Source organism: Homalodisca vitripennis, chromosome 4, assembly GCF_021130785.1.
Source record: "Homalodisca vitripennis isolate AUS2020 chromosome 4, UT_GWSS_2.1, whole genome shotgun sequence".
Taxonomy (NCBI): domain Eukaryota; kingdom Metazoa; phylum Arthropoda; class Insecta; order Hemiptera; family Cicadellidae; genus Homalodisca; species Homalodisca vitripennis.
In genome coordinates this window covers 80,189,485-80,217,446 of record NC_060210.1, presented here as the reverse complement: position 1 = coordinate 80,217,446, position 27,962 = coordinate 80,189,485, and the positions used below count along the sequence as shown (strand labels likewise).

Sequence of the window (27,962 nt, the reverse complement as noted above, 5' to 3'; positions counted from 1 at the left end):
GCATCGTCTGATGCAACGTGTACGTGACTTGCAACGTGTTGTCGTGTTCATTCACAAAGTTCCCATCATGTGATGTAACCTTTTGTGGTGTTACAGGCTACTGGCCGCTCGCCATCGTCTGTTGCAACGTGTACGTGACATTTTCAACGTGTTGTCTTGTTCATTCACAAAGGTCTCATCATGTGATGTTACCTTTTGTGGTGTCACAGGCTACTAGCCGCTCGGCGTCGTCTGGTGCAACGTGTACGTGACTTGCAACGTGTTGTCGTGTTCATTCACAAAGTTCCCATCATGTGATGTTACCTTTTGTGGTGTTATAGGCTACTGGCCGCTCGACATCGTCTGGTGCAACGTGTGCGTGACTTGCAACGTGTTATCTTGTTCATTCACAAAGTTCTCATCATGTGATGTTACCTTTTATGGTGTTACAGGCTACTGGCCGCTCGCCATCGTCTGGTGCAACGTGTACGTGACATTTTCAACGTGTTGTCTTGTTCATTCACAAAGGTCTCATCATGTGATGTTACCTTTTGTGGTGTCACAGGCTACTAGCCGCTCGGCGTCGTCTGGTGCAACGTGTACGTGACTTGCAACGTGTTGTCGTGTTCATTCACAAAGTTCCCATCATGTGATGTTACCTTTTGTGGTGTTATAGGCTACTGGCCGCTCGACATCGTCTGGTGCAACGTGTGCGTGACTTGCAACGTGTTATCTTGTTCATTCACAAAGTTCTCATCATGTGATGTTACCTTTTATGGTGTTACAGGCTACTGGCCGCTCGCCATCGTCTGGTGCAACGTGTACGTGACATTTTCAACGTGTTGTCTTGTTCATTCACAAAGGCCTCATCATGTGATGTTACCTTTTGTGGTGTCACAGGCTACTAGCCGCTCGGCGTCGTCTGGTGCAACGTGTACGTGACTTGCAACGTGTTGTCGTGTTCATTCACAAAGTTCCCATCATGTGATGTTACCTTTTATGGTGTTATAGGCTACTGGCCGCTCGACATCGTCTGGTGCAACGTGTGCGTGACTTGCAACGTGTTATCTTGTTCATTCACAAAGGTCTCATCATGTGATGTTACCTTTTGTGGTGTCACAGGCTACTAGCCGCTCGGCGTCGTCTGGTGCAACGTGTACGTGACTTGCAACGTGTTGTCGTGTTCATTCACAAAGTTCCCATCATGTGATGTTACCTTTTGTGGTGTTATAGGCTACTGGCCGCTCGACATCGTCTGGTGCAACGTGTGCGTGACTTGCAACGTGTTATCTTGTTCATTCACAAAGTTCTCATCATGTGATGTTACCTTTTGTGTTATTACAGGCTACTGGCCGCTCGGCATCGTCTGTTGCAACGTGTACGTGACTTGCAACGTGTTGTCTTGTTCATTCACAAAGTTCTCATCAAGTGATGTTACATTTTGTGGTGTTACAGGCTACTGGCCGCTCGGCATCGTCTGGTGCAACGTGTACGTGACTTGTGACGTGTTGGCTTGTTCATCTAGCATAATGCACATGTGCTTCATCAGTCTGGGCAGGTATCTGGGCATCCGTAACCCGCTGAAGACCCGTCACACTTACTCCACTAAACGCTTGGTCGGTATCAAGATTGCACTCGTCTGGGCACTCTCCATGCTCGTGTCGAGCTCCATCACACTTCTCGGTAATATCATAAACTGCATATCTCATATGATGAATGCAGTTTGTTAGATATTCAACAAAGTGAATGTTTTACTTAGTGTGCGGTATAATTTGGTGACTAATTAATGGGCAATTGGGAACTAATGTTCAGTCTAATAGCTTTCTGCTTAAATCTGAACTGAGGTCATCAGTGAGTACAGGAAACGTTGTGGTATTTATTCGGATCGTGTTTAAAAGAAGTGTCAATAATTTTTATTTCAAAGTTTAAGTATAAAACTGAAACTCACAGTAAGGAAACAAAACTTTGCGTAACACAGATCAAATAAAAAATATATTTACTATCCAAGAAAAAGTAACAACAAAGTAATTAAAAAAATATAACCTAGTAATAAAACTTGTTGTAAAATAACGAAAGGAAATTTGTGTTATGGGGAAAAAACTGCAAAGGTAGATTGCCTCTGCACAGGCTTGAGTAGTTTTTGTCTTGAAAAAGCTTTTTTACGTAAATTTTACAATTGAACACAAGAAAAAGAACTATATCGAATAAAGTTGATGGCTTAGTTAGTTATTGAATACGTATTTAGATAATTTGAAAATGATAGATGTAAAAAAAGAAATAGCAAGGCTATACGTTAAAAAAATAATGTGAAAAAGAACACGAATAATGGCAGTGCACCCAACAGAATAATGCCGATACTAGTAGGGAAGGCAGGCTTATGTTGCTTTTTATTGTTTCTCGCACACCCCTGTAATACCGTACTTAAGAAATGTGACTAATATGACTAAGACGATGACTCGTTCCTCCAAAAGGTTATAATTAAAGTAAATCAAATATTTATTCTGTAGTATATGATACAGTATATAGTTTAAGAGTGAATTAAACAAATCTGTATTACACAAACATAAAATAGAGAGGGAACAAACGATGTTTAATTGTGTAAGCGATGTTTATACGTATTGAGAACAGAACAATTTGTTCTTAGAAAACAAAAACTATAAGTACTTTTCATAAATAACTAAATTGAGTTATTTAATATTGTCCAGAAAGTCGTAAGCGGTGTATTTGCTGTTGTGACACAAAATTCGTCTTTACTAACATCAGTTACTATTAAAATTATAGGAATTTATAGTAACTACTAAGATAAAAACTGATTATAACAATTAGTTAAGCGCATGTAAATGTTACGTCAGGGCTGCACGACCCTCTGAACATCATGCCGGAGTCTCATCTGTGCGTCATCAACAACCGTACATTCTGGGTGTTCGGATCACTGGTAGCCTTCTACATCCCCATGGTCATCATGGTGGTGACGTACGCTCTCACAGTGCAGTTGCTCAGGCGCAAGGCGCGCTTCGTGGCCGAGCATCCCGGAGAGGACTCGGAGTTGTTCCGGCGCCTGGGTGGTCGCTTCAAGCCCGTGGACCACCACCAGCGCTCCATGAGTTCTCACAAGCTGGTGTTCCGCACCTCCGGCCGTGCCTCCGACAGGTAATCTCTACAACTATATTATAACTATAGATTTATACAAATTGAGTTGATACAGCAGTTCAAGAAAAACTCAAGCGGCTACTATCAATTCTATCTCTTTCTCAGAGAGGAAAAAATCGACTCTATTGCGTGAACGTAATCCTTTTAATTTTTCGATTCTGCATGAAGCTCTTAAGAGCCAGCTGACGGCCATCTTGAGGTACTACTATAAGATAAATGTTAATTTTCAAACGCTTTTACGACCTCGTTTTTGGTTGTACAATTGTGGGAGATATGTCATTCTAAATTGTATACATTATCAAACTCATCCAAAAGCTGCTTGGATTTTCAATATTCCAATCGAGTTTTCATTAAAAATCCTCAAAATTTTTAGAGATTTATCGTATCAATACTCAAGACATTTACACTTTACAAGAAAACGAAAAGCGATTGTATGCGTATCAATCATATCTTTAAAATGAGACATCAACGACCTAACATAAAGTTTTAAAAGTGTTTAACATCGGTCTTATGAGGTAAAACACAAGGTACTTTAACTTCCCTTAAGATAATATTGTGACTTTTACATTTGATTTTTTAGGTTTCCTAAACCCGAGAGGAATTCAACTAACGGTTGATGCTGTGTTTAGTCCTCTAATTGAATACATGAAGGCTAGATTAAATTTATTTTATATAAATTATGTTCCTGGTTTGCCCCCGTTCCTTCAATTTCCACCTTGTTTCTGCCGTGACGATCGTATTTACTATTTGGACACTTGTTATGCTGCTAGCAGGCATATTGGGCCTGTTTAATTTAATTAAGGATGTAATATTTTTTACTTTTATTACGAATACGTTTTTGCGATAGTGTGCATTGTTAACATCCGAACTAATCTGACCAGATTCAGGCTAATGCATAGATTGTTAAATTATGACAAAAAGAACTGAAAATCGCTTTAATTGTATAACCTGTATGGTTATATAACTATAGTTTCTTATAACGAACTTATAATTCTTCCTTTGAGAATGATCTAGATCGATTTCGTTAACTGGAAGAATCTCCATGTTAGGGAAATTGCTTCAATCACACCAGAGTTTTTTAAATGGTAGACAAATCATTTGCGATTTATTCCACGGTTACGCTCCCACAAGGCTCAGGTCTGTTGAGCCCAATATTACTGCTCCCCTCACTCCAAGCACCTGTAATATAGTATTTCCCATAAAATATAAGCAATAAAATCAACCAAATTTAGAAATTTATAACCTAATTACACATAAACGTATTTATATGAAGCGTAAAATGTGTGTTGATGAGGGTTATCAAAGGTTTCTCTCAGCCTTCTCCCGTCGTAAAACCTTTATGACGAACTCTTGGAGGAAACAGCCTTAAGGTCTAGTTTCATTGTTTTCACAAATTAGAAAACCTACCTGGATTAATACATAAATTATAACACTTCCGTTTAAAGGCACACGTGGGGGATATTAAGGGCATTACTTAATAATCCAATCATTGTATTGAATTTAAACTCTTATTTAACTCCACCATTCTTTTATAATTATTGCCATTCCTTGCTTAGCACGTCTTGGCCAGAGCAGAGTGATTTACATTTTAGAAAAACGAATTATGAATATAAATTTTTAGTATTAGGATATTTTTTACTGTATAGTATCATATCTTCTAGTGTTATTAAGATAGAATTGGGCAATTTCAAACTTTGTTTGTCATAACAACAGGTAAAATGTTGGCTGTTGTTCAATTAAAAAGACCATGTTTATTGACTGACATACATAATTTAACTGTGGTGATTATATACATTAATTTAACACGGTAATGATCATTATTATTATTATAACGTAGTATAATAATAATAATGATTGATATTTCCAGTAATAGGCTACGTCAATAGTACATTTAAGTAAATGAAAGCTGTAAACGCTTGGGCTGAGGTTTTGCTCCAAAGTTTTGGAAGTTTTAAAATATTCATGGAGAATAAAACGTAACGGCTTTCCTTTGATGTGAATTTATCCGCCTTTCAAACAGTTTGAAAACAAAGTTTCTCTTTAACGCTCGTACATAACTGATAGTTAATTAAATCAAATAATTAATCAAGTGATATTATTTTGTTTGCACTAATAGTTTTCATGTAATATAATATTATGAAGTTTTTAAGTTAAATGTGCATAAAACATATTGCTACATTTAACTTCTAAACTGTGCTACATTTAACATTCTGGTACTTAACCTGGAAACCAACGGTTTATAGGTGACTTGCGAACCACCACCCAAGACCGTTCGGGCGGACTGCTTGTGAGAACAGGATCGCTCAGCGGCCAACCATCCAAGCAGCAGCCACGCTAGACGTTGCTTTACTAGATTATTTTAAAGTAACTGCTGCACCTACAATATATATATATATATAGAGGAGCTGAATGTGTTCGACTCCCTGGCGTATATTTTAATTTACGAGTACAAAATAAATATGGATGTGAATATTAAACTAAGTTAAACACAATACTCAGTACTAGAAATCATATTATGAGAAAACACAGACTGACAAATTCAATAAAATAAAAAACACAGATGATGTTAATCATAAATACGGATTGGCTAATATTAAAAATTTACGTTTTCATTGTACAAGTGTTACGATGGGGCTCAACTATATCTTTCTGTAAATAACTACTCACATGATGAATGATTCATTTTTATGGCAAATTTACAGCAGACATGGCAACTCCATGCGAGCCATGAGCTCTTCACAGCCCGCTCTTTCGTACGCCAACGGGGGAAGTGGCCGTGGGGAGGGGGCATCGTCGTGCGACCAAGGGACGCAGACTCCTGAGAACATCGCTCGTGAGACCCGCAACAGTCGCCCTCGTACCCTCAGGTTACCCCTCAATGTCACTCCCACAACCCTCAACCTCAGGTATGGACAATAAAGACAATTTTTAGAATGCATAATTATTTGTCAATGAAGTCTCTAGTCCCATAAGAGGCGTAATTATCTATCAATATCTTCACATATTGTTCCAGGCTCTTCCGATTTAATTACTTGAAATATATTTCACAAATGCTTAATTACGTACGTACAATAATATAATACAAAAAACATTCATAATCTATATAATTGTTTGTTTCTGCTAACATTTATGTGTGGAAGCTAATAAAAACTCTAAGTACAAGTAATGCTAAAAATATTTATTATTTATATATTATATTAAATATTTATTGGTGACTATGTTTGTTTGTTTCTTTTTTAAATAGATTTATCTCTCAAAATTATAAAACTATCATTGGAATAAAGTTGATAATTATTTGTACAGCCTCATATTAGGTCTACATCTAGGTACACGAAGAGAGAGGGAGAGAGAGTGAGAGGAGAGAGAGTGGGGGGGGAAGACTTCATGGTAACTTGGCTAGTGTACAATAAGGGGTGGGTGATATGTAACTGAGCCAGTGAGTCATGCTGATGTTTTCAGAAATAAGCTCCTCGGCTACTTGACATTAATCTATCTGAGGGCTGCAAGGTAACTAGGCACTGTGGCTAGTCTACTTCTACTCACTGGAATTTTCCCTACATTGCATGTGTCTAGCACTTATAATCTATTTGTTCGTCAACCAACCTATTTCGCACGATAATTTCCGCTTACTGACAGGTATCTTCCTTAAGTTGCACACGAAGCACTCGTGAGGTAATTGATGATCATTGCAAGACATTTCAATCTCCTGATGCACTTTGAATAAATGGATTTTATTTTTAAATGAAATAATAAGTAAATAGCTAACAGTAGAATTCAAAATATAGCTCACTTTTAAATCAACCATCGATAATAGTAAATGTAAAAAATATTAAATAATATCTAGTATATAAAATTACGAACAACATTTAATTTTTATTTATATACAGTAGATTACAGCTGATCTTGTGTCTGTTAATGTTATCAACTGACTGCATAATGCAGGCTACAATGCCTAATTATTCATTTCAGTAAGATTTTTATTTGATAAATCACTTTTATTGGACGTAGAAATCTATATTACATTCCAACAATGGAAATGACGTTTTTGTCATAGCTATTATATGAATAAAATTTCACGTTATATTAATAAATGTGCACATTTAAATACATTTTCTGTTAAAATACTGACTCAATGGTGATACATATTGAAATACATTTTTGTAACAAAGGAATATATTCCCACCCCTGCCATTGTAACTTTAAATAATTGTTTTGTTAAAAATGTGTTACCTTCAAATAGAATGATGCATACCGTTACAATTTTGATTATGTGATACTTTCTACTTGTTGTACCGTGTATTTAAATATTGCAGTTATGTTCTATAAACCATTTCTGAGGTAAAATAAAAAAATTGAATGATTAATATGGGATAAAAAACATAGGTCAGAGAACTATAAAATCAATAAAAAAATTACTTGTTTTATCAAACAGAGCTTATACTAAAATCCTTGAGATATCACAAACGAATTATCAAAATTTATAAAAGAATAGTGTTTTATGTTTTTTCCCATGACGTAGACTTTGTCATCTTTATGGGATCTTTGTTTCTGTGTGTGTTTTGAGTGTTATCAACACTGAACGACATGGTTTTGTCAAAGGACGTTCGACCACTTCAAAACTCTTATCTTTTAAAAATCATATTATCACAACATTTTAAAACTCCCATTAAGTTGATGCAATCCACACAGGTTTCTCGAAAGCATTTGATCGAGTTAGTCACAATCACCTTGTTGCTAAGCTCAGAGCTGTTGGTGTCGGCGGGACGCTCTTGCGTTGGCTGGGATGTTATCTTTGTGATAGTTTTCTTCAGGTGCGAGTGACGGGCTCGTTATCCCAACCTTTCCCAACTGATCCTGGTGTACTTAAGGGTTCCCTACTAGGTCCAGAATTGTTCACAATCTTCATTAATGATCTGGTTCATTGCGTGGATTCTAATGCTCTACTATTTGATGATGACAATTACATTTCAAAAAAGGTTAATGCAGCGTTCTATTTTGGTATTAGGACCAATCGTGACACGTTTTCTGTCCAAAGCTCTGAATACCCTCTACGTCCATCTTGTTTAACCTGTACTTGTATATTATTCTACAGTTTGGAACCCATATCTTGGTCATATTGACGGGCTTAAGAGCATACATAACAGCTTCATTCGTTTGATTGGTATGCGGCTGGGCTGTACTGTAATGTGCCGATTGATGACCTTTAACTTCAGGTAAACTTAAAACCTCTCCATTCAAGACGCAACGTTCATGACCTGCTATTTCTGAGGAAGTTTGTCTGCTTTGTCATCGATGCACCTGATTTGCTCGAGTTGCGGGACTTCCGCGCATCACGTCGTCTTCGCCACCCCCTGTTGTTTGTAAGGCGGCACTACTCTACCCAGTACATGTTTCATAGTGCTTTTCCTCGCCTTCAACGCCTAGCCAACAACCTGCCCGGTCATCTGGACCTCATAAGTATGAGCGGTCTAATAAGCGCTTGAAGAGAGAACTACTATCCTGTCTGAAATTACAAAACATTTGTTGCTACGTTTGTAATGTCTCCTACAACTGACAATTTAATGTTGTAATGGATACTTCGTAACATCCTTTACTGACGACCCATACACTCAGACCAGACATTTCATTTAATAAATTTTGTTAAAGTTTCAAATGACTCTGCAATATCATAATACATGATTCATATCAGAATAGGAAATATTATTTTATTGATCGAGTTCCCGTAATTACTTTGTTTTATTTACTCGTCATTTGTATTACCTTATATATTTATTTAAATGGTATTTGTACAACCTCAATTAAATGTTCCATAATGCTGTATGATATTATAAATGCATTTTTTCAGAAACATTACAAAGTTTTCGAACGGTTATTGTCTAGATGATAGCTTCATTAAGCGTTTTGTTGAATTACTCAACACCATACTGCACGAATAATGTTATATTAAAACCAAATATACCTTATTATTTATTCAAATTTATAAAAAAATAAGGTTTTGACTCTTTAAGCTAAATGAAAATAAAAAATAAATCAAATAATAAATAAGTTATTAATATTCTAATCACAGCAACATAAAGAAAATATGTATCTTTAAATTTAACTACTACAAACTGTCTTATAACTAAACTTAGATATATTTATGTACAATAACATGCTATTAGATGTAATTTTTTAATTTATTTAATATTTTTTAATTTAATTTTGTAATAATTACGCACATATTTGAGAGGAAATCGAAGCCGCGTCGATGAATAATACAAAAATGGCCTATGAGTTAGAGTGTACTTAGTTATTAAAAATAACTTTTGTAGATATATTATCAAACCACCAAATATGAAGTTGTTCTGCTCTAGTTGTCTACTTCCAAACATGACTTTTCAAAAGGATCGTATGGACTGTTTCAGATTTCTGGGGAACAGGAGCAAAAGGCAGGCTCTGGCTGCGAACGCTGTAGCGACAGAGCAGAAGGCCTCTAAAGTGTTAGGGTTAGTATTTTTTACGTTCGTGTTCTGTTGGACGCCGTTCTTCGTGTTGAACATCCTGTTCGCCGCCTGTCCGGAGTGTCACGTGCCAGATCACGTGGTTGACATCTGTTTGTGGCTCGGCTACGTTTCCTCCACAATCAACCCCGTCATCTACACGATCTTCAATAGAACTTTTAGGAACGCTTTTATTAGGTGAGTGACAGTTATTTACCAATTGGAAACGATACTAAGATTATTTTTTATAAATCTGTGGTTACTTAGAAACATGGATCTAGAAAGTTTTTTGTTCACTTAGGAAAAAAATCGGAAGAAGCCTCTATTGTAACCAAACTAGGTTAAACTGGAAGGTATAAACCACCTATTCCTTTTAAGAAGATTACACGAAGAACAAGAAAATCAGGATTGACCACCTATTAATATTAACGTGACAATTGGTCTTCTAAGAAAGTAGACGGTCAATTAGAGGGAATGGCTTGAATAGGTTATTATTATAAATGTTGTTCACATGGATGCTCTCTCCCTTTTATCTGAATAGTGGTTAAAGCTATGAAGAATGGTGGATTGAATAAGATTCACTGCTGGGCTCGCAGAAGAGAGGGAGGTGACATTGTACCTTCCATAGAAATTTACTACACAATCAATGTTCAGTGGCAAAGATTGGAAAAGTGACGCAATTTTTAACATCAACAGATGGTTTCTATACAGAAGTTAGAGGCCATTAATAGTTTGTAGGAGTAACACTTTGTTATTGGAAACTACCTGATTCTGTTGTTGATTTTTAGTGTTTTCATATGTTAGATTTTTTTCACTATAGAGCTTGTTGCCTAGGCTGAAATAGTTGTAAATTATTTCGTATTGCCACTACCAAGTCTAGTTATGGAATAATTAACACTTTGATTATTGAGCTGCGCAGTTTGTCATGTGGAGAGCTCAGAAATGTAAGCTAGTATAGTGAACGATTTAAAAGTAAAAGCTTTATTAGCTATTATACCTACTATATTACAGTTACAATATACCAATGTACATACTACCAATGTTATACTTCAATTCATAACTTTAATCATGTCATGAGCAACGTTTTGTATAACATGTTCCATGTAACCTGTGTTATTTAAATGATAAGTAGATAAACACGTTGCCGTTTATTAAAGGTTGCTAAGATGCCATTGCCACCGACTTGGCCGATCTTCAAGATTCCGATCGGTGAACGACCATCGAGTGACTACGCCATCCAGCGCCATCTCCGGGGCGATGGCTCTTCCTCTCTCCCTCTCACTGCAGGGCACACCCCTCATCGCCTCCACTTCCACCAACTGGTCCGTCAGCGACTCTCGGTCTCCAGGTCTTGCTCCTTCTCCTTCCAGCGCTCTCTCAGCAGTATCTACCCTCCCCATCGCCGTCGTCACGCCTTCTAACAACTCGAATTTCACTATTGTTAACAGATCGTCCAGTAAATTTCCTGATACACTGTCTGTCAACGAGAATTTTTAAAAGAATTTATTGTCACTTAACGTTTAAATATATCGATATTTTTAAAGCAAACTGGCCAAATATATATATATATATATATATATATATATATATATATATATATATATATATATATATATATGTACACACACCTCATAATAAAAGTCAAACTTAGATGAAAAATCAAAATGAATATAAATTTTTTAATTCCTCTCTTAATTCGAAACATACTTTCAACGTTTTTGATAAAATACGCAGTTGTCTATCTTCTTTAAAATATGACACAATTTACAGATTTGTCTGAACTATTCTTCGTTTCTAAACTTTGGGACATGGTTCTTTTGTTTTAATTACGAATACAGTTTTTATGCACGATGTTCTACAAGCTTCGATTTTTGTCCTCTTGTTGTAAAGAGTGATTACAAGAAATTAATATAGGCATCTTCAACATTGCAACATTACAATTATCAACATTATTAGTAGTTGTGAATGTAACTTATAACAAGTAATGAAATTACATGGTTCTTTCAAATTGTAGGATTTATTCTTCCATCAAACAAAGTATAATTAAGTACATCTTTTAAATCAACCTGGTGCTTTTTGAAAGGATCTTTGTTGCGTAACATCCAAAATTCCTTTGTGTAAAATTTGTAACATCCCCTCTTTTAAAGTATGCCGAACTGAGTTTATAATATTCAATTCATAGTGAACGTGTCTAATATTAAGTTTATAAAATTACCAATTTTCTTAAATGGTCAGCGTATCGGATACTTCGGATATTATTTTCAGAAACGTTATAATTACATTTTTGTACGTTAGTGTTCGGTGTCCGACCTTAGAGAAAATGTTATTAGAGGTTGTGAGTTGGGCTTATATCAATGGAAAGTTACTAAATCAGTTTGTGTAGGACGTCCCAAACCTATTTATTTTAATGGTCAGAATATTTACTTGACTTCATCTCTCCTACATTGTTAAATTTATTTTTGATTGACCACAATCTTAGCTATATTTAAAATACTTTCCACAAGTTTGATATATTTTTACTTGGTAAGAACTTACCAAAAATCTTCCTGTAAGTTTTTATATTTTACTTCGAAAAAAGTGCCAAGCTGAAAAGTTTCAACCAAAATTTACTGTGGTATCCTAGAATCATTGTCTAATCTTATTTACATGCACTAGTTTAAATGGTGACGGCCATAAGTGTATTTTGTACTATTTAATGATAAATTCCTTAAGTTACCGGGATAAACATAGTGATGTGTTTTTATTTGTAGTTATTTCTTAAAATTCAAATAATGACGTCTTTTAAAATCGACGGTAATTTTATCTGGTTCGTATGTATAATTTGTACTTAAAAATAACTGTGTGTGTTTTGTAATTTTATATAAAAACTAAAACTTGTTCTTATTTTCTATCAATGATTCTTATAGCTATAAAATGATACGTTAAGAAGAAAAAGTTCTGAAAAATTATATTATCCCTCTGTATAATTCACCAACACTAAGCAAATATAATAATACAAACATCGACACACACGTAATTATAAAAGTTCAGTTTTTAATACAATTTAAAATTTGTATAAATCAATAAATTGTATATCATGGTATACACGAGAAATGCTAAACGCTGCATAAAACAATGAGTGTGAACAAAGTTTTTATTACATTGCAAGTATGTGTGTTGGCCAGTATTTAGCTTTTTGTTTTGTACAATTCACAAATAAGTAAACAAACGCAAAAAAACACAACGTATTCAAAATTAAAAATAATAACAGTGACGAGCTTTGAACTGAAATGTGCCAGTTCAGGGTAATCCCTTTAAATGTTGGATGTTGTAGCAATATTTTGCTGTTCGTGACAAGTCAGTTCACAGCATGACACTGACTGTACCGTGTATGCGTACGTGAGTTATAACAGTGTTCAGATACTACAGGTACTTCATATGTTAGGGACACATTCATAATTATACATCTGTTGCAAACCAGTTATCACTACAGAATAACTTTTTTACAGCCATATGAGTTGCAGTTAATTTCTCTATTAATTTTAAAATAAGTTCACTATTACCTAACTCATAATATTTTACTTGGGTTTTAAAAAATCCGAGCAGCAAAATAGCTGGTTACAAAATAAGAATATGTATTTTTTTCTGGTTAGTCTATTTTATATTTCTGGTTAGTATATTTATTAGTAGTGTGATGGTAAGAAGGTGAGCTAATAAACTGTACAAGCAATCATTACTTTAACTCTTAGACTGTTTCACAAACCAAAGTATATTTTGTGATAAACATTTAAGTTTTGCAATATAAATTAATTTTTAATTTTGATTACGTGATTGTGGGAAGCATGTGTTTGAGATGTGATAATAAGGTACCTGAGTTCAAGAAGTGCAAATAATTCAACTATAATTTTAAGTCTATTCTTAGTTTAAATTCTTGTTATATATTTATAATAAATATTGTGGAATAATCAATACCGTGTGGCATATTTAATGTGCTGTGCGTTTACTTTCATACTTGTATTTATTTTTGTAAATAAAACATTAAGTTTTACTATATACATAGTTCTTGTTCTCATTTACTTCCTAATGCAAATGTTATATGTACAATTTATACACGTTGTTCAACTTTGTGCAGTGAAATTTTCCATTAATTCAAAGATTATAAGAACTAAGAAACAGTTTAATTATTTTACAATTATATTGATAATATGCATTTTTAAAGTTAACCTCTTCAAAAATATCAAATTGATTGTCGGCGGTACGTTTTACAAATCTGATACGATTTCTATCCATTCAAGTCATCTTTAGTCAATAATAGTTGTTTGAAGACATATATATTACATTCGAATAAATTATTTTAGTATATACTCATAAACATTAAAAAAAATAAAATATTGAAGATACATAAAAATATAAAAGTAATAAAAGAAAAGTATGCCCATGTATACTGAAAATAATCAATTCAATACATAACACGATAAATATTTAATAAAAGGTTTTAGCCTACATAGCAAATTAATGTCAAACTAACTCAGCTAAACATTGTAGAAGAAAGAAGAACTTCAACACCAAGGTGATTTTAGTACGTTAGGATTATGAAACAAGTACGAATTGTTTTTAGACTTTACGGCCAAAATGAATGTAAAAAACGTCTGTCTATAAAAACTCTCATATTACTTTACCACCATATGATTAATAAAAATGATAACTTTAAGAAGTCTAGAAACAATTGATCTATCCAGAAAAACGAATAGCTTACTCGCCAAAATATTACATTTGTATAATTCTGAGTGTTAAACTATTTTCGACTATATAGTGGTAGATGATAGCAATTATCGCTCAACTTAAACACAAATAGACAACAGACGTCAGAGCTGTAAGAATGTCTACTGTTATCAAGTAGTTATAGGTGATGATTTGTGATCGTTTGTATTAGTTAGGAATGAATAGGACGTAAATTCGGAATCACTGTGGAATTACGTGACTAGTATTTCATCGCCTTGTCTTTTACACATAACACAGCATAAACACAGCCAATGTGAGCTGCTGCACATAAGAGGAATGTGAACTGGAGATGCACTCAACATTCACACGTTCTCTTTGATTCTTTAGAGATTCCACCTCACTAACCAGCGTCTCTGTTTCAAGTGAGAAACATACTTCTATGCCAAACGTCCTTCTTTAAAATTAGCGTATCTTATTAGTATTTAGCATTTTAATTTACCATTTACTAAATATTAACATCCTATTAGCTAAAGCCCGCATATACACAGATGTTAAGAGTATATTTTCATTACTCTTTTCACTTTGAGCTTTTTTTATTTAATACTGATAGAGGATAATCCTGACACACGCCTACCATCTTAAACAAAAATATACCGAAATTTTGATAGTAGGGTTCAATGTAACAAAGTATAAATAATATAAAACATAAATTGCTATAAAACTAAAATATAATTTTAGTTTAACTTAAAAATAAGACCCCAATTAGAGTAAAAATGAGAAATATGAGTCACAAAAGATATTTTAATAAAGAGATAATAAGCATACAGCATAAAGTCTGTCATCCGGACTCATTCATCCAGGTCTTCAGGTTATCCGAACTGGTTTAAAGAGTGGGGAGCGTTTATTTTTTAAAAATAAGGAAAAGGTTTTGAATTTCTGGTGTAATTTGTTTTTGTGTCAAGAAATGGCCGGCTCTCTGAATAATGCATATAATTTACCAAGAAATGCATAATATTATAATAGCCGTATGATAGGTTGAATATAGGTTTTGTTCAAATTGATTGAATTTGTCTTCTCTATGTTCTCTGTACATCTAAACAATAAATTTAGAATAAATAATTTTGAATATTATATTTGTAAAAAATAAGTTTCTTATTATCTGTAGTCTTTTACTGTATTTTAGGTTCATCCGGATTTTTGTTTATCCGAATCATTTCCAAACCCAATAGATTCCGAACAAACAAGCTTGTACTGTATTATAAATTTGAACTCGACCAGGAATTTTTTGTGATAACGTATTCAAAATTGTGACTTTGAACGAAGTAATCGTTTCAAATATATATATATATATATATATATATATATATATATATATATATATATATATATATATATAGTGTAACAACTGTGACACGAATGTTTCACGATTACCCTCCGTTTCAGCTTGTTAAATTGATGTATTTATTTATATGAATATTGCGAAAAATCGTGTATACACATAAAATACATGATTAGTTCCGTGTAATATATATTGATGTTGCTCTTATTAATACTCGTATATAAACTGCTGACTTTCTTCGCAGAGAAGGACTATATAAAAAGCGGATGAAATATAATTTAAGAAATTAGTTACCTGAAAAGTATGATGGTAAAGATTTTATGACATCGATAATGAATTGTACTGGTAAATTTTACAAATGGTAAGCCGTTTGTTACAGGTGATACATTCAAAACTTCTATCTCTGGAACGCAGTCACTGGGATTTTCCCTGACAACGTTACAAAACAACGAACAACAGCACTTGCTCATCAACAATAATGTCAAGGGTCGCTCATTGACAAGTTCCAGATATCACTATTGAGCGTTTCAATTATTAATTATTCTCGTGCTATTTGACCACAAAAGTTGAATATAATTCTAAATATGTCAATTTGTAACATTCGTCAGTTAGTCACAAATGTCAGATAATAACATTTTTCAAATGATAATATAATATGTACTATAGTTGTGAATTAGTTGTGTATAAATTTATTTTTGAAATACAACTATGCAAGGGGTTTTAAATGCTAGACTTTAAATTATGTTCAAAAATTCAAAGCTATTATTTTAATATAATATCAATTTACGTTCAATGAGACAAATTAAGGGAAGTTGAAATTTCTTGTACTAAACCTATTATCGTAACTTCAATACTTAAAATATACATATAATGCGTAGAGTGTTTTCTTAACATAATATAATTTATAATAATATTTTTATTACTGGCGCTGTAGTTACTGTACATATATTAACAACTCAGATTCTAGTTACACTTTACAAAGAAACATCATTTCGTTTAAGAACATCAGTCTATATATATGTATTGAGAACGGATTTAATTTAAAAGCTAGATACAGTTTTTAAATTCAGTTAAGTATTGAAGGCCATGTTGGAGAAACGTGCAGGCTAAGACTACTCCGTATTAGCCAAAGCTCTCTCGACGCTTAAACACTGAATGGACTGGAATGACCGATAGCGTGCAAAGAATGGGTGTGCAATTATTCCATTAACAAAGCCAACTCGCGCCTGGCTGTCGGCCAACCCAACACACACCTCGTCTCAGTAAACACCTGAATCTTTTCTAGGACGTTACCCGTATGATTTATAGGATGTTCTTTCGGTAGTAACATAATTGGATTTTTTAAATTTGACAGTTAGTTTGTAACATTGTTACGCTATTTAAATTCTTCACTCATCTAATTTTTAAATTTGTTGTCTTGTTTATTCAATGACTATTTTTATCTGTGTTGAGTTTTTGGGGTAGATAACTTTTGTATATAAATTGCTACGAAATTAGAAATACGTTATCACCAAACATCACTACGCATATGTGTTTAACCTTTGCTATCTCTGTACGCTGTATTTTGTTTATTTTATTGTTGGTAAAGTAGATTATATTAGTAGCAATTTTGCATTGGCTGTACCTACCAAGAATGTCCCTATGCCTCAATTCATTATGATTGATTTTATTTTCACAATTCGTGGTAATCTGATTATTAGAAAAAAACGCTTGTATAAGGTTTCCAGTAAGGCAGGTTTTCTCTGCTTTTTTGTAGATGATATTAGATTAGATTAAAAGAAGGATAAAATAATCTTAGTTTCCAACGCGTCAACCCAACCTTACTGCAACCCCGAGTTCTGATAGCAGAACCTGCGTACCCTTGTATTTCCAAACAGATACAAGAATTTTTGTTCAATTCTGAAGTCGAATTCATCACTTGACTGTGAAGTTCTAAACAGGGATCATCTCCTAACCTCAAGCCTCTAATACTCTAAAATAATGTTTTGCATCCTCCTACGGCTGATTACATAGTCTTCACATAGGACTTTCAGCAGTGAGTTTTAAGTAGTGCAAGTGTTTCCTTCATTGTGTCTACTAATAAGAAAATTACCTGGGTCAAAAGGTTTTTGTTTAGCTTCATCAGCCAGTTCGTGAAATGAATGTGAAATGAATGACTGAGCCATTTTCTAATGTCTATTTAAGTAATTACGAACACAACAAGTTGATTAGCTCTAATAAAGTGCTTATTTGAGCCATTTCTCAACTATTGCCAAAGAATCCATGTCTCATCTGTGTCTGTGCTAACAAAAAGAGTTGGTCTAGAGCACACTAAAGATCAATGGCAAACATGAAATAAGGGACAGCCGAATATTATTGTTTCAACTGCATGATTAGATTGATCCAGATTATTTCCGGTTCGTTAACGTTTAACTGACAGCTTGCCAGGAAATATACACAGTCACCACAACAGTGGTAATAGCCAAAACAAACGTCAAGAAAAGTATGTTACAGGCTGGATACTACAAGATCAAGTGTTCGTTAATGGTAATAAAAGATGAAATAACTCAACAACCAGCACAAAAAAACTGCCGCTCATTTTTTTTGTCCGTACTTAAATACTAAAATTATTTTCATACATTTTTAAGTTTTTTGGGTTATTAAAGTTTGAAATTTTGAATTACCACTATTTTGAATGGTGCTATAACATATTTCTGAAACATGTTTTAAAAACAGATTATACGATTTTCAGTTAAAAGATATGTCTTTCCCCTAAAAACACAATGCTTTACATACGCTTTACTATTCTTTTATCTGAAAATCAAATGGTGAAGTCTGATAGAGTAATATGCACACACTACGTTGTTATCAATGAAAAAAACACCACATCAATCACATAACATAAAGAGGTAAGTTTAGAGAAAATTGAAACACGTATAAAAATGGATGAACTAGTTAAGTGTGATAATGGATCGTAGATCTTGCCACTTTAAGTATCAACAGTATCTAAAAATTTGCTGAGTGTATGGAAATAACTGAATGAGAAAATACAAAGTTAATATTTGGAATATGATGTGGTGGGGAAAGAATAGGTGGAGGTCTGAAGTATTGAGAGCAGTGTGAGTTCGTCTGTTTGTTTTGTTTTATAATTGAGTTATATTATTAAAACATGATTCTGTTTGGCAATAGTCTCTTTTAAGTATGATTGTTTACTTATTGTAGTTAACTTATTATGTTTTAAAGTTAAAACGTGATGTGTGTTTTTCTGAAACTTTTTCGAAACAGGTCTTTATTTGACTAAAAATTTTGTGAAGTATGAAATGTATACCTTTATTTGGTTAAATAAGTATATATCTGCCCTTAAAACGGAACCATACATGCATACGATACACAAAGCAGTATATGACTGTAATTTATAAGACATTTATTACTTGAAAAAAATAAATATCGATATTTTATAGAGTGATTTATGGACGTCTTTGTATTATACATGTTTGCAACTAAAAGATTTAAGGTTTCTATTTTTCTGTATTCCTGATCCAACGAAATTATTAATTTATTACACTTACGGATGTACTATTTAAATTGATCAAGACGATACATTATATAAACTGCAAGTTTTTAAAGTGTCCATGTTTCTAGCGATTCCATTTCAGAGTAAAGACTTCTGAAGAGTATCACCGCCCACTCCATCAAGCAGCTTTCAAGATGGTATTTTAATATACGCAGACTTGTAGTCGCTACCGTTGTCACCGCAAGCTATTTTTCTATAGTGATAAAAATTTATATACAGTACTGAAACCATGGCACTTAACTTTGTACTTATATAAGCAATGCTTAACACAAAACTACATTCCATTAAACGATTTCTAACATAATGTAACTTACAAACTCAAGTTTAGTAACTTTTTAACTATACTGTATACATTTTACATGACAACCTCATTTACCCGTTTTCCAAAGTTACTCCTTAGTAATATTTCTCGTCACCAGTTTCGCAGTTGTCACAGTTGCACTCTAATGCTTGTCATTTCAAACACTTATTGATAAGGTGATAAATATTTCATATTCGCAATACGTGATCAAACCATTCTTTTAAATTTTACCATTTTAATGTTTTTTAAGCAAATAGTATTGTCATAATATGTGTGATCAACAAAATGTTGCCGCTGCATGGATTTTCACCACACGAGTTATGCGTACAGAAAGTGCACTGTTTCTTGGTTTTGTTTTTGTAACCCTCACTGACAAATTATTAAAACCTCTCGTTACGCGAATCGAAGGATATCCTTCTACTGAAAGCTCAGCCATAATATAGATATACTTAACAGATTTGGAAACGTTAAGCTATTGTTACTTATATTGCTATTCTCGTCCATATTGTACTGCTATTGAAATTTAATATTGTTTCTGTTAAAACATCTTGGTGTAACGTATTTGGTTGTCATACATTAGGGTTGGAGAGGGTATCGCGTAACATATTTCGCCGAGATTGCAAAAAATTTCAAAGCTATAGCTCATTTCATACTCGAGGTGTATGAAACACCCACGAAGATTTTTGGATGTGATTTTGGATACAATTTAAATTATTGACAAAAGTATAGAGAGAGCAAACATCCACATACTGAATCGTTTCTCTTTCCTTGCAATTTTTGGAAGGTTTTTGCATTTCCTGTCTTTCCCCCGAAGAAGGCATCTCTGGGATTGAATGGGACGTTCCTGCGGACACGTAGACCGACGGGAAATCATATAGAAAAGAAATATTTACATCCTCTGGTAGATAAAAGAGACATTTTGTCAGCCTACCGAGTGATAGCTTCGATGAGACTCCACCAAACTCAATGGTTGGGAATACACAACAATCAAACTCATTCTTGTGTATTTAGAAGTGAAGTTCCGTGCAAAATGCAAGTGCAATCTTTCTTAAGATGTATTGCGATATTAAGCCTTCACTGTTTTATCCCTCTATAAAGTTTCATAGCAGTGTTAAATAATAGAAGTTGTTATGTTTGACTTAGGGTAGTTGCATGAATGTAGTAGTGCGCTAGACTTAAGGTAGTTGCGTCAATGTAGTAGTGCGCTAGACTTAAGGTAGTGGCATCAATGTGGAAGTGCGCTAAAATCAAATCTTGCGACTGAATCTAATCACTAACGATCTAATTTACTTTATTTTTGTTCTATCTCTCATCCTGTAAAGTCATTCATAATACAAAAAGACATCAACTTGTTGACGTTAATTTTGTGGAAAAAAACAGAGAAGCGTACATAACTACACTTTTATTGTTTCTACTATATGCAATTAGGTTCATCAATTAGTTTTAAGTGTCGATGCTAAAAAAATATTATATGCTAGGAACAAAGGTATCATGTTATATTAAATTCTTTTGCTACCCTCATATTTTTACACTCACGGCAACTAGCGCAACTGTCTATCGATTTCTTTCTTACGAGAAATTACTCTGCTCATTTTGCGTAAACCAGACTGTACACATGCAGGGATAAACATATACTTTTTACGTGTTTGTGGGGAATAAGACATGGGTTATTATATCCCAAATATAAAGTTTTAAATGCTACTGTGGAATCAAAGGAGGCTACTTATTCTGAGAATATAAATACAAATTCATATATACACATCCATCTACCTTAATCTTGTTTCAGTACTGAGGTAAAAAACACCTCCAAGAATCTAATTATCTGCTTCACCCGATTGAAGGAAGTTTCCTTGGCCACCGCCATCTCCTTCGCCATATTAATGAGATTCCATGCTATAAGATAAATCAACAACTTTCCAAGTATTTACACCAATTGTTTTGTAAGATAGCTCAATTCTGTCCAGAAACATATTAAAATATATCGATTATAGTTTGTAAATTACAACCCAAGACATAATCTAAATTATGGAATTACACAATAAAGTTTTTCGAAAAATCGATTTAAGAAATTACAAAAAGATCCTTAGTCAAGCTATATTTTTGTGGAAATCAGATTTACAGTGTATTGAAAGGGTTAAAAATAATGACCTTTAAGATTTTACCCTTATAATATTGTTTAGTTTAGAGCAGTCAAACTAAAAATCTCATACGTAAATAAAAATCAGCGACATCGAATAATATGAATACCAATTATTTGTCGATTTTCTACCAGTATTTTTATATTAGTCTTGGGTTAATCAATTATGTATTCATAAAATAAGTTTTATAATTGTCTAATTAGATCCTATACATAGTCTGTGACAACGATTTTTACCGATATATGTATAAGTGACTGTAGCAAACATGAAAAACATTTTAAAAACAAAATTTTCTGATATTAGCAAAACACTATTTGTATTTATCTGTGTATTCTCACAATCAACGACCAATTTGTAAAGTCAAGTACAATACACGTACAATATCAAGGCGGCAATAGGTGAGGTACCACTAGTCTACACAATCATCATCAAGCATAACAGCAATAACAAAGTTAATATTAATGTGCAGAATATAACAAGATATACATAACAATAACAATAATCATACATATAAATATCAGCTAACAAATGGTAAACTGTATAATGTAACAAACTAAAAACTAAATAACTAAAGTCTCCGTCGCTTCTCCCTTTCTCCTTCCTCATGTACGTACTTAATAACTTAATTTTGATTATAGATTAAATAAGTACACTAACAAGTTCATATTTGTCAAATATTACGGATTGAAAACACATAGTTTATAATTTATGAAAAGAAAAATTTGGAAATATCTATAGAGCTCCCCTCCACACTCTTTGATTATTATGACCATCTTTATCTTGTCGGCGAGATATTATGTTTCATGTCTGGTACAAGTGGGTAATATTTAGAGTTGTAAACAGTTGTACTGTAATAAATAATACGGAGTAATCCCAGTTGTGCTATTTATGTTAACCAGTTGTTTAAAGCACCGGAAACTTCAAACTCTAGACACATTCAACTGTTTAGCGAATATCTGGTTTACTCTTGTAATTATTTACATGATACGTATGTACAACAATGCTAAACTGAACCATTGAGTGCTCAGCGCTCTATTTTATGGACTTGTGTTAAACAGGAAATGTTTTATTACTGTATTAAAGCGATTCTCGGCATTGTTGAGGTACAATAGTTCAAACGTTTGTTAGGCAGTAAATAATTCTCAGTTTCTTGAATCATTTTCAACTTCATCCTAAGAATTGTTACTTTCAAAATGGCAGATCTTGCATACAATCTGTACTTATGACTTGCTTATTTTATCGTAAATATTTATTTAAGTTTGGATCATAAGTTAATCCAAGTTGTCAACCGCCGTGAATATAAACAACGAAATGTTCAATTCGTTCTACTGACGCTTATAAATTATATCCGATTATCTAAAAACATTAACAGCACCAGGCAACTTCTCTGAAGTGCTGACGATCACGTAATCTCCGCATCCAGTTTCCGTCTTCGTTTGTCTGCAGTTTACTGGCCCCATAAGTGTAAATGGTAAGGTTGTAACAGTAACCGTTAGTAGAATGATCAAAGTTTCATTTTGATCATTGCAATAGAATGAACGATGTGCATTTTGTTCAATTTTTAATGTTATGTATTTCAATAAAAAACAAAATATGTGTTCTTCAGTAGTCCTTTAGTACAGTCAAAGGACAACCAAGAAATAATTTATTCAGATTATTCAAATATACTACTTTAATCCTTGTATGACATTTTTTAAGCTTTGATCTGCCCGTCCTCATAGGCCACTGGCTTGTGGGAGGGCTTTATCAAACAGAAGAAGAGTTAGAGTCGATATAGTACAAGGTAGTGATAAAAAGTTCAACGTTCACAGACAGGATTTGAGCCCGCGTTATTTCTAACTCAGAACTTAAATCCATCGTCTTAGACCGCTCGATAATCGGCTCTCCAAACCAGAAATACGGCCAATAGTTCCTCAGAGCTGCAGAAAAAACAAATTAATCATGAAAACATGAATCATTCTGCAATATAAAATTGTAAAATTTGCGAAAAATATTTATAAACAGCCTTCTTATGCTAAAATTGACATCATATACCACACTAATCAAAAACAGATTTAACTTAAAACTACTTATGCAAGCAAAAATGAATCCAAATTATTATTTTATTTACCGTAAACTATAAGCATATTGATCATACTTTTCAATATAATATAATTATGATACAATATATTACTTTATGCTTATACGAAGATCAACTGGGAAGTTATTACACTGTGGAAGTTATTACACTATTTTATTTACCGTAAACTATAAGCATATTGATCATACTTTTCAATATAATATAACTATGATACAATATATTACTTTATGCTTATACGAAGATCAACTGGGAAGTTATTACACTGTGGAAAGTTATTACACTATTTTATTTACCGTAAACTATAAGCATATTGATCATACTTTTCAATATAATATAACTATGATACAATATATTACTTTATGCTTATACGAAGATCAACTGGGAAGTTATTACACTGTGGAAGTTATTACACTATTTTATTTACCGTAAACTATAAGCATATTGATCATACTTTTCAATATAATATAACTATGATACAATATATTACTTTATGCTTATACGAAGATCAACTGGGAAGTTATTACACTGACATTATGTGGAATTAAGTAAAATATTCCAGCTCACTCATTTAACTCTCAAAAATTAGTACATGTACAAAAGTACTAATACTGATATGAAAAACACAATTGATACAGAAGTTTACTGAGGTAAAGCTGAGCTGGCTAAGAGAATAAATGATGGTACAGAATTATACTTATACAGTGATATTTTAACCTGATGGAATTTCCATATATGACTTAGAAGATACTACTGTACTGAAGTGCACATGTTTATTAAATAACTACTTTATTAGATTACTGTACATTAATAAACCAAATTTCTGATACAATAATATTTACTTAGTATCTATTGCTGTGGTAAATAATAAAATTGCACAATTAAATTCAGGTGCAATTATGCCACATTATTATGCCACACTAAGCGATGCCTATTACTCGAAGAGATGGCAAACATTAATTTCTCTCCGCCTGTCTATCCGCAACCACATCACGAAAACGAACTGACCCATAGACGACACTTTCTATAAAGCTTCATTTATAACGAGCAACATCGATTTCGATGACGGTGCATGCCATAGTATGAGATTTGGCTGAGCATAGGTCTTATAGGTAAATATGATGGCAACGAGGTAATTGCAGAATAAATTAACTGAGTATAATCATATGCTGTTTTAAAATGGGACGTAGTAACACCTGTAGCCTGATGAAAAGAGCTAGTAAAGTTTGTTACTCGCTTAATACTGCCTTGTTTTATATTGTTACAATCAGTTACCCACGGTTCGGACGCAATTTCTTCGTGAGATCAGTCACAGTTACTGAAAGATATAAAATATTTCTCAGCCTTTTTTGATTTAAGATAAAAGAGCAGTTTTTTTGGACGTTAAAATTGGGGAGTGAAACAGTTATAACCAACCGTGAAATAACTAAACATTTTCCACGACATCGTGTAATATTTCATTGCATAGCTCGAAAGATTTTAGTAAACATTTATCAAATTTATACCACTGTGGAGGAATCTTATTGTCCTTAGCTTTTAAGTGCACATGATGGAGATCTTACATAGATCTATGTAGTTTAGAAACGGAAGTATGCATATTTTACTGTTGTTGTTGAAATTGTTCATAACTCTTATTTTAGTTTTCATAAGTGTGTGAGTACTTTCGGTTCAAAATAATTATATTTTCGACGTAAAGTTTGAGTTAACTTTGTAGTTGTAAGAAAATATTTCTAATAGCGTATATTTATGGGCATTGCTATTTGCTCCTGTCAAAGGCATTACTGTTGAAGCTATTGATAAGTTTGCCTTGTGTCCCCAACCAAGAATATATATACATTTATATATATATATATATATATATATATATATACAATATACATAATTTTAATTAATCGGCCATTTTAATTTACTTCTGGTAATTTCCGGTGTCATATTTGGGTTAGTTTTTTCTTCCTATCCAGTACTGAAAAGCCTAGTTCTGTCCAAAACAAGTAAGGCTAGTTTTGTAACGGTCTTAAAATCATTAGTATGCAGACATCTGAATTACACAACTCACCAAGTACTGTATACTTAATGCTTGCTAAAATGTACGATTAAAATTATAATTATACTACAACTTTCCAATTTAAACTTCAATCTGAAGGAATATTTGAATGATTAAGAAATGTTGTTACTTTCAAGTTTACTGTATGGCTTAAACACAATAAATAGAGGCAAATTTAAAATCAGAATTAAACTAAATTAATACATGGTAGTTGTGTCATTACATATAATTTATGATCTATGTAATATATACATGCACCATAACAAGCTCATGCACTAGCGCTGCCTGCACCTCAAATTCAGTGTGTCTAATGATCACTTCGATTACAAACAAAAGCAAGCGCCAAGGCATTGACTAATCGATTCTCAATCTCACAGTCTTGATCTAGACTCACGGCCCTCAAACTAAAGAATGTGGACGCTAATGGATCAACCTGCCTTACATCACACCACTGCCCATAAAATACTCTCGCCTGAAATTTGAGCTCTACTCACTGAGGCTTAATATCTACTCTTGAAACACATTTAGCACTCCTAGCTTTAAAAGAAAGCTAGCAAGGGTAAGTGACTCATGCTATTAAATGCCTTTGTAACATAACGGAACGGAATGAATAATCACTATTTATTGTACTAGCTCTACCGGAGCATCGAGTTTGATAAAAAATTCTGTACATTGATTTTAAATGCATTATTACCTGTTTAAATCTAAATGTTTGTTATTTAAATTCATCTAAATACCTCTACGGGTTGTTCTGGTAAGTATTCAACACATTTTAAACATAAAATCCAAGTGTGGATTATTTAGAAGAAAATTATGTACTGTTAATATGTAATTCAATACCAAGTTTTATCCCAATAAAAAATGATTAGACCGTGCATTCTTTTGCAAATACGAGTATTTATTAACATAGAATAATACATTTAGAACTGATTAATTATAACATACAGAACAGTGATTCATTAGTGAATAATTATCATTTTAACGCATTTATTCGAACCATATACGAAAAGTTTCATTATCATAACTTAACCTAGAAAAACATCTTCCACATGTGCTACCATCCGCTATGATGTAACTTTTCAGTGGGTGGGGCTGGTTACGGAGCTTATTCACCACACGTGTAAGTAATATCACTCAACCTAGTTTAGTCGGATCAGTTAAAAATGACTATAGTCTTAGTTTTTATCCTTCGCTGATAAGGACAACTTATCGAAATCTTCTACAGCCTTCAATTAGGAAACTTAAATTATTTAAAAACTTATAAGAACAGCTTTTATTTTAATTATCACTAATATTTGCTAAGTTTTTCCATGAGGTTCTAAAATAGTTTATACAAAACTAAATATTTGTAGGTTCTACTACCATAATTATTTACAAGAAAAGAGGATGTATAACATTTGGTTTTTCTGTACACTTTTATTTTGACCTTAATGTAAAAACTAATTAGAAAATCTAGTAGCTCAATAAAAATGTATCTTCTTAATTATCATTATTTCGTGCGTCTTCTCCTGGTAATTTTATGAACAAATGAATTTATTTCCCATAAGTACAAGGCAGCAATACTATATTGGAAAAAGCGAGAAACTAATCTGGCCACTTTATCCAGTAGCATAACCAGTTGAAACTATACAAAATATAAAATACATTAACATAGTATATCATAGTCTAGCATTTAGAATACTTATAAAAGAAAATCGCCAACTGTAACATCTGTGAGTTCAACTACTTACAATAATTTGGAAAGAAGAAAATAATATTAGTGGATGTATAAGTAATATGATATAAGTTAAGTAATACATGAAATTAATTGTAATGAATATGAAAATAGTTATTAGTCAATGAATACATAAAATATTTAATAATAATAACAATAAGTAGGTAATAAATATGCCTAATAAATGGGTTAAAGTTAAATCTTATATCAAGAAACTACTAGTAAGAAAATAACAATTATTTATACTACTTAATTATACTAAGATATAATTAAGATATCCTACATCTTGTTGTGAAAAAAGCCAAGGGTTTTTATTTTTTTTATTCTTTTTTGTAACAGAGGGCCAGGTTTCCTAGGCCTGGTAGTTGCCTCTCAGCCATCCGGCTTATTGTGCACCCTCTCCCAGGTTTAAGCTGTGTCAAATCCCAGGCCTTTACAAAACCATGAGATCTTCTGAACAATGCTTTCCTGTTCCAACCCCTCTTCC

The 27,962-nt window shown here is 33.0% G+C and overlaps 1 protein-coding gene across 1 annotated transcript; it reads left to right on the top strand.

Moving 5' to 3' along the window:
* The first annotated feature begins 1,139 nt into the window (after nucleotides 1-1,139).
* Nucleotides 1,140-11,182, top strand: LOC124359611 (5-hydroxytryptamine receptor 2A). The gene is made up of 5 exons (XM_046812496.1): nucleotides 1,140-1,662; nucleotides 2,832-3,129; nucleotides 5,832-6,035; nucleotides 9,534-9,806; nucleotides 10,766-11,182. The coding sequence occupies exons 1-5, from the start codon at nucleotides 1,509-1,511 to the stop codon at nucleotides 11,103-11,105; spliced, it is 1,269 nt and encodes a 422-aa protein (XP_046668452.1). The 5' UTR covers nucleotides 1,140-1,508; the 3' UTR covers nucleotides 11,106-11,182.
* The last annotated feature ends 16,780 nt before the right edge of the window (nucleotides 11,183-27,962 follow it).

What these genes read in the sequence shown, in the direction of transcription:
- LOC124359611 (XM_046812496.1), top strand. Translation starts at nt 1,509, where the DNA reads ATGCACATGTGCTTCATCAGTCTGGGCAGGTATCTGGGCATCCGTAAC. An exon ending in CCCACAACCCTCAACCTCAG is followed by an intron (nt 6,036 to 9,533) that starts GTATGGACAATA and finishes GGACTGTTTCAG; the next exon opens with ATTTCTGGGGAACAGGAGCA. An exon ending in TTTAGGAACGCTTTTATTAG is followed by an intron (nt 9,807 to 10,765) that starts GTGAGTGACAGT and finishes CGTTTATTAAAG; the next exon opens with GTTGCTAAGATGCCATTGCC.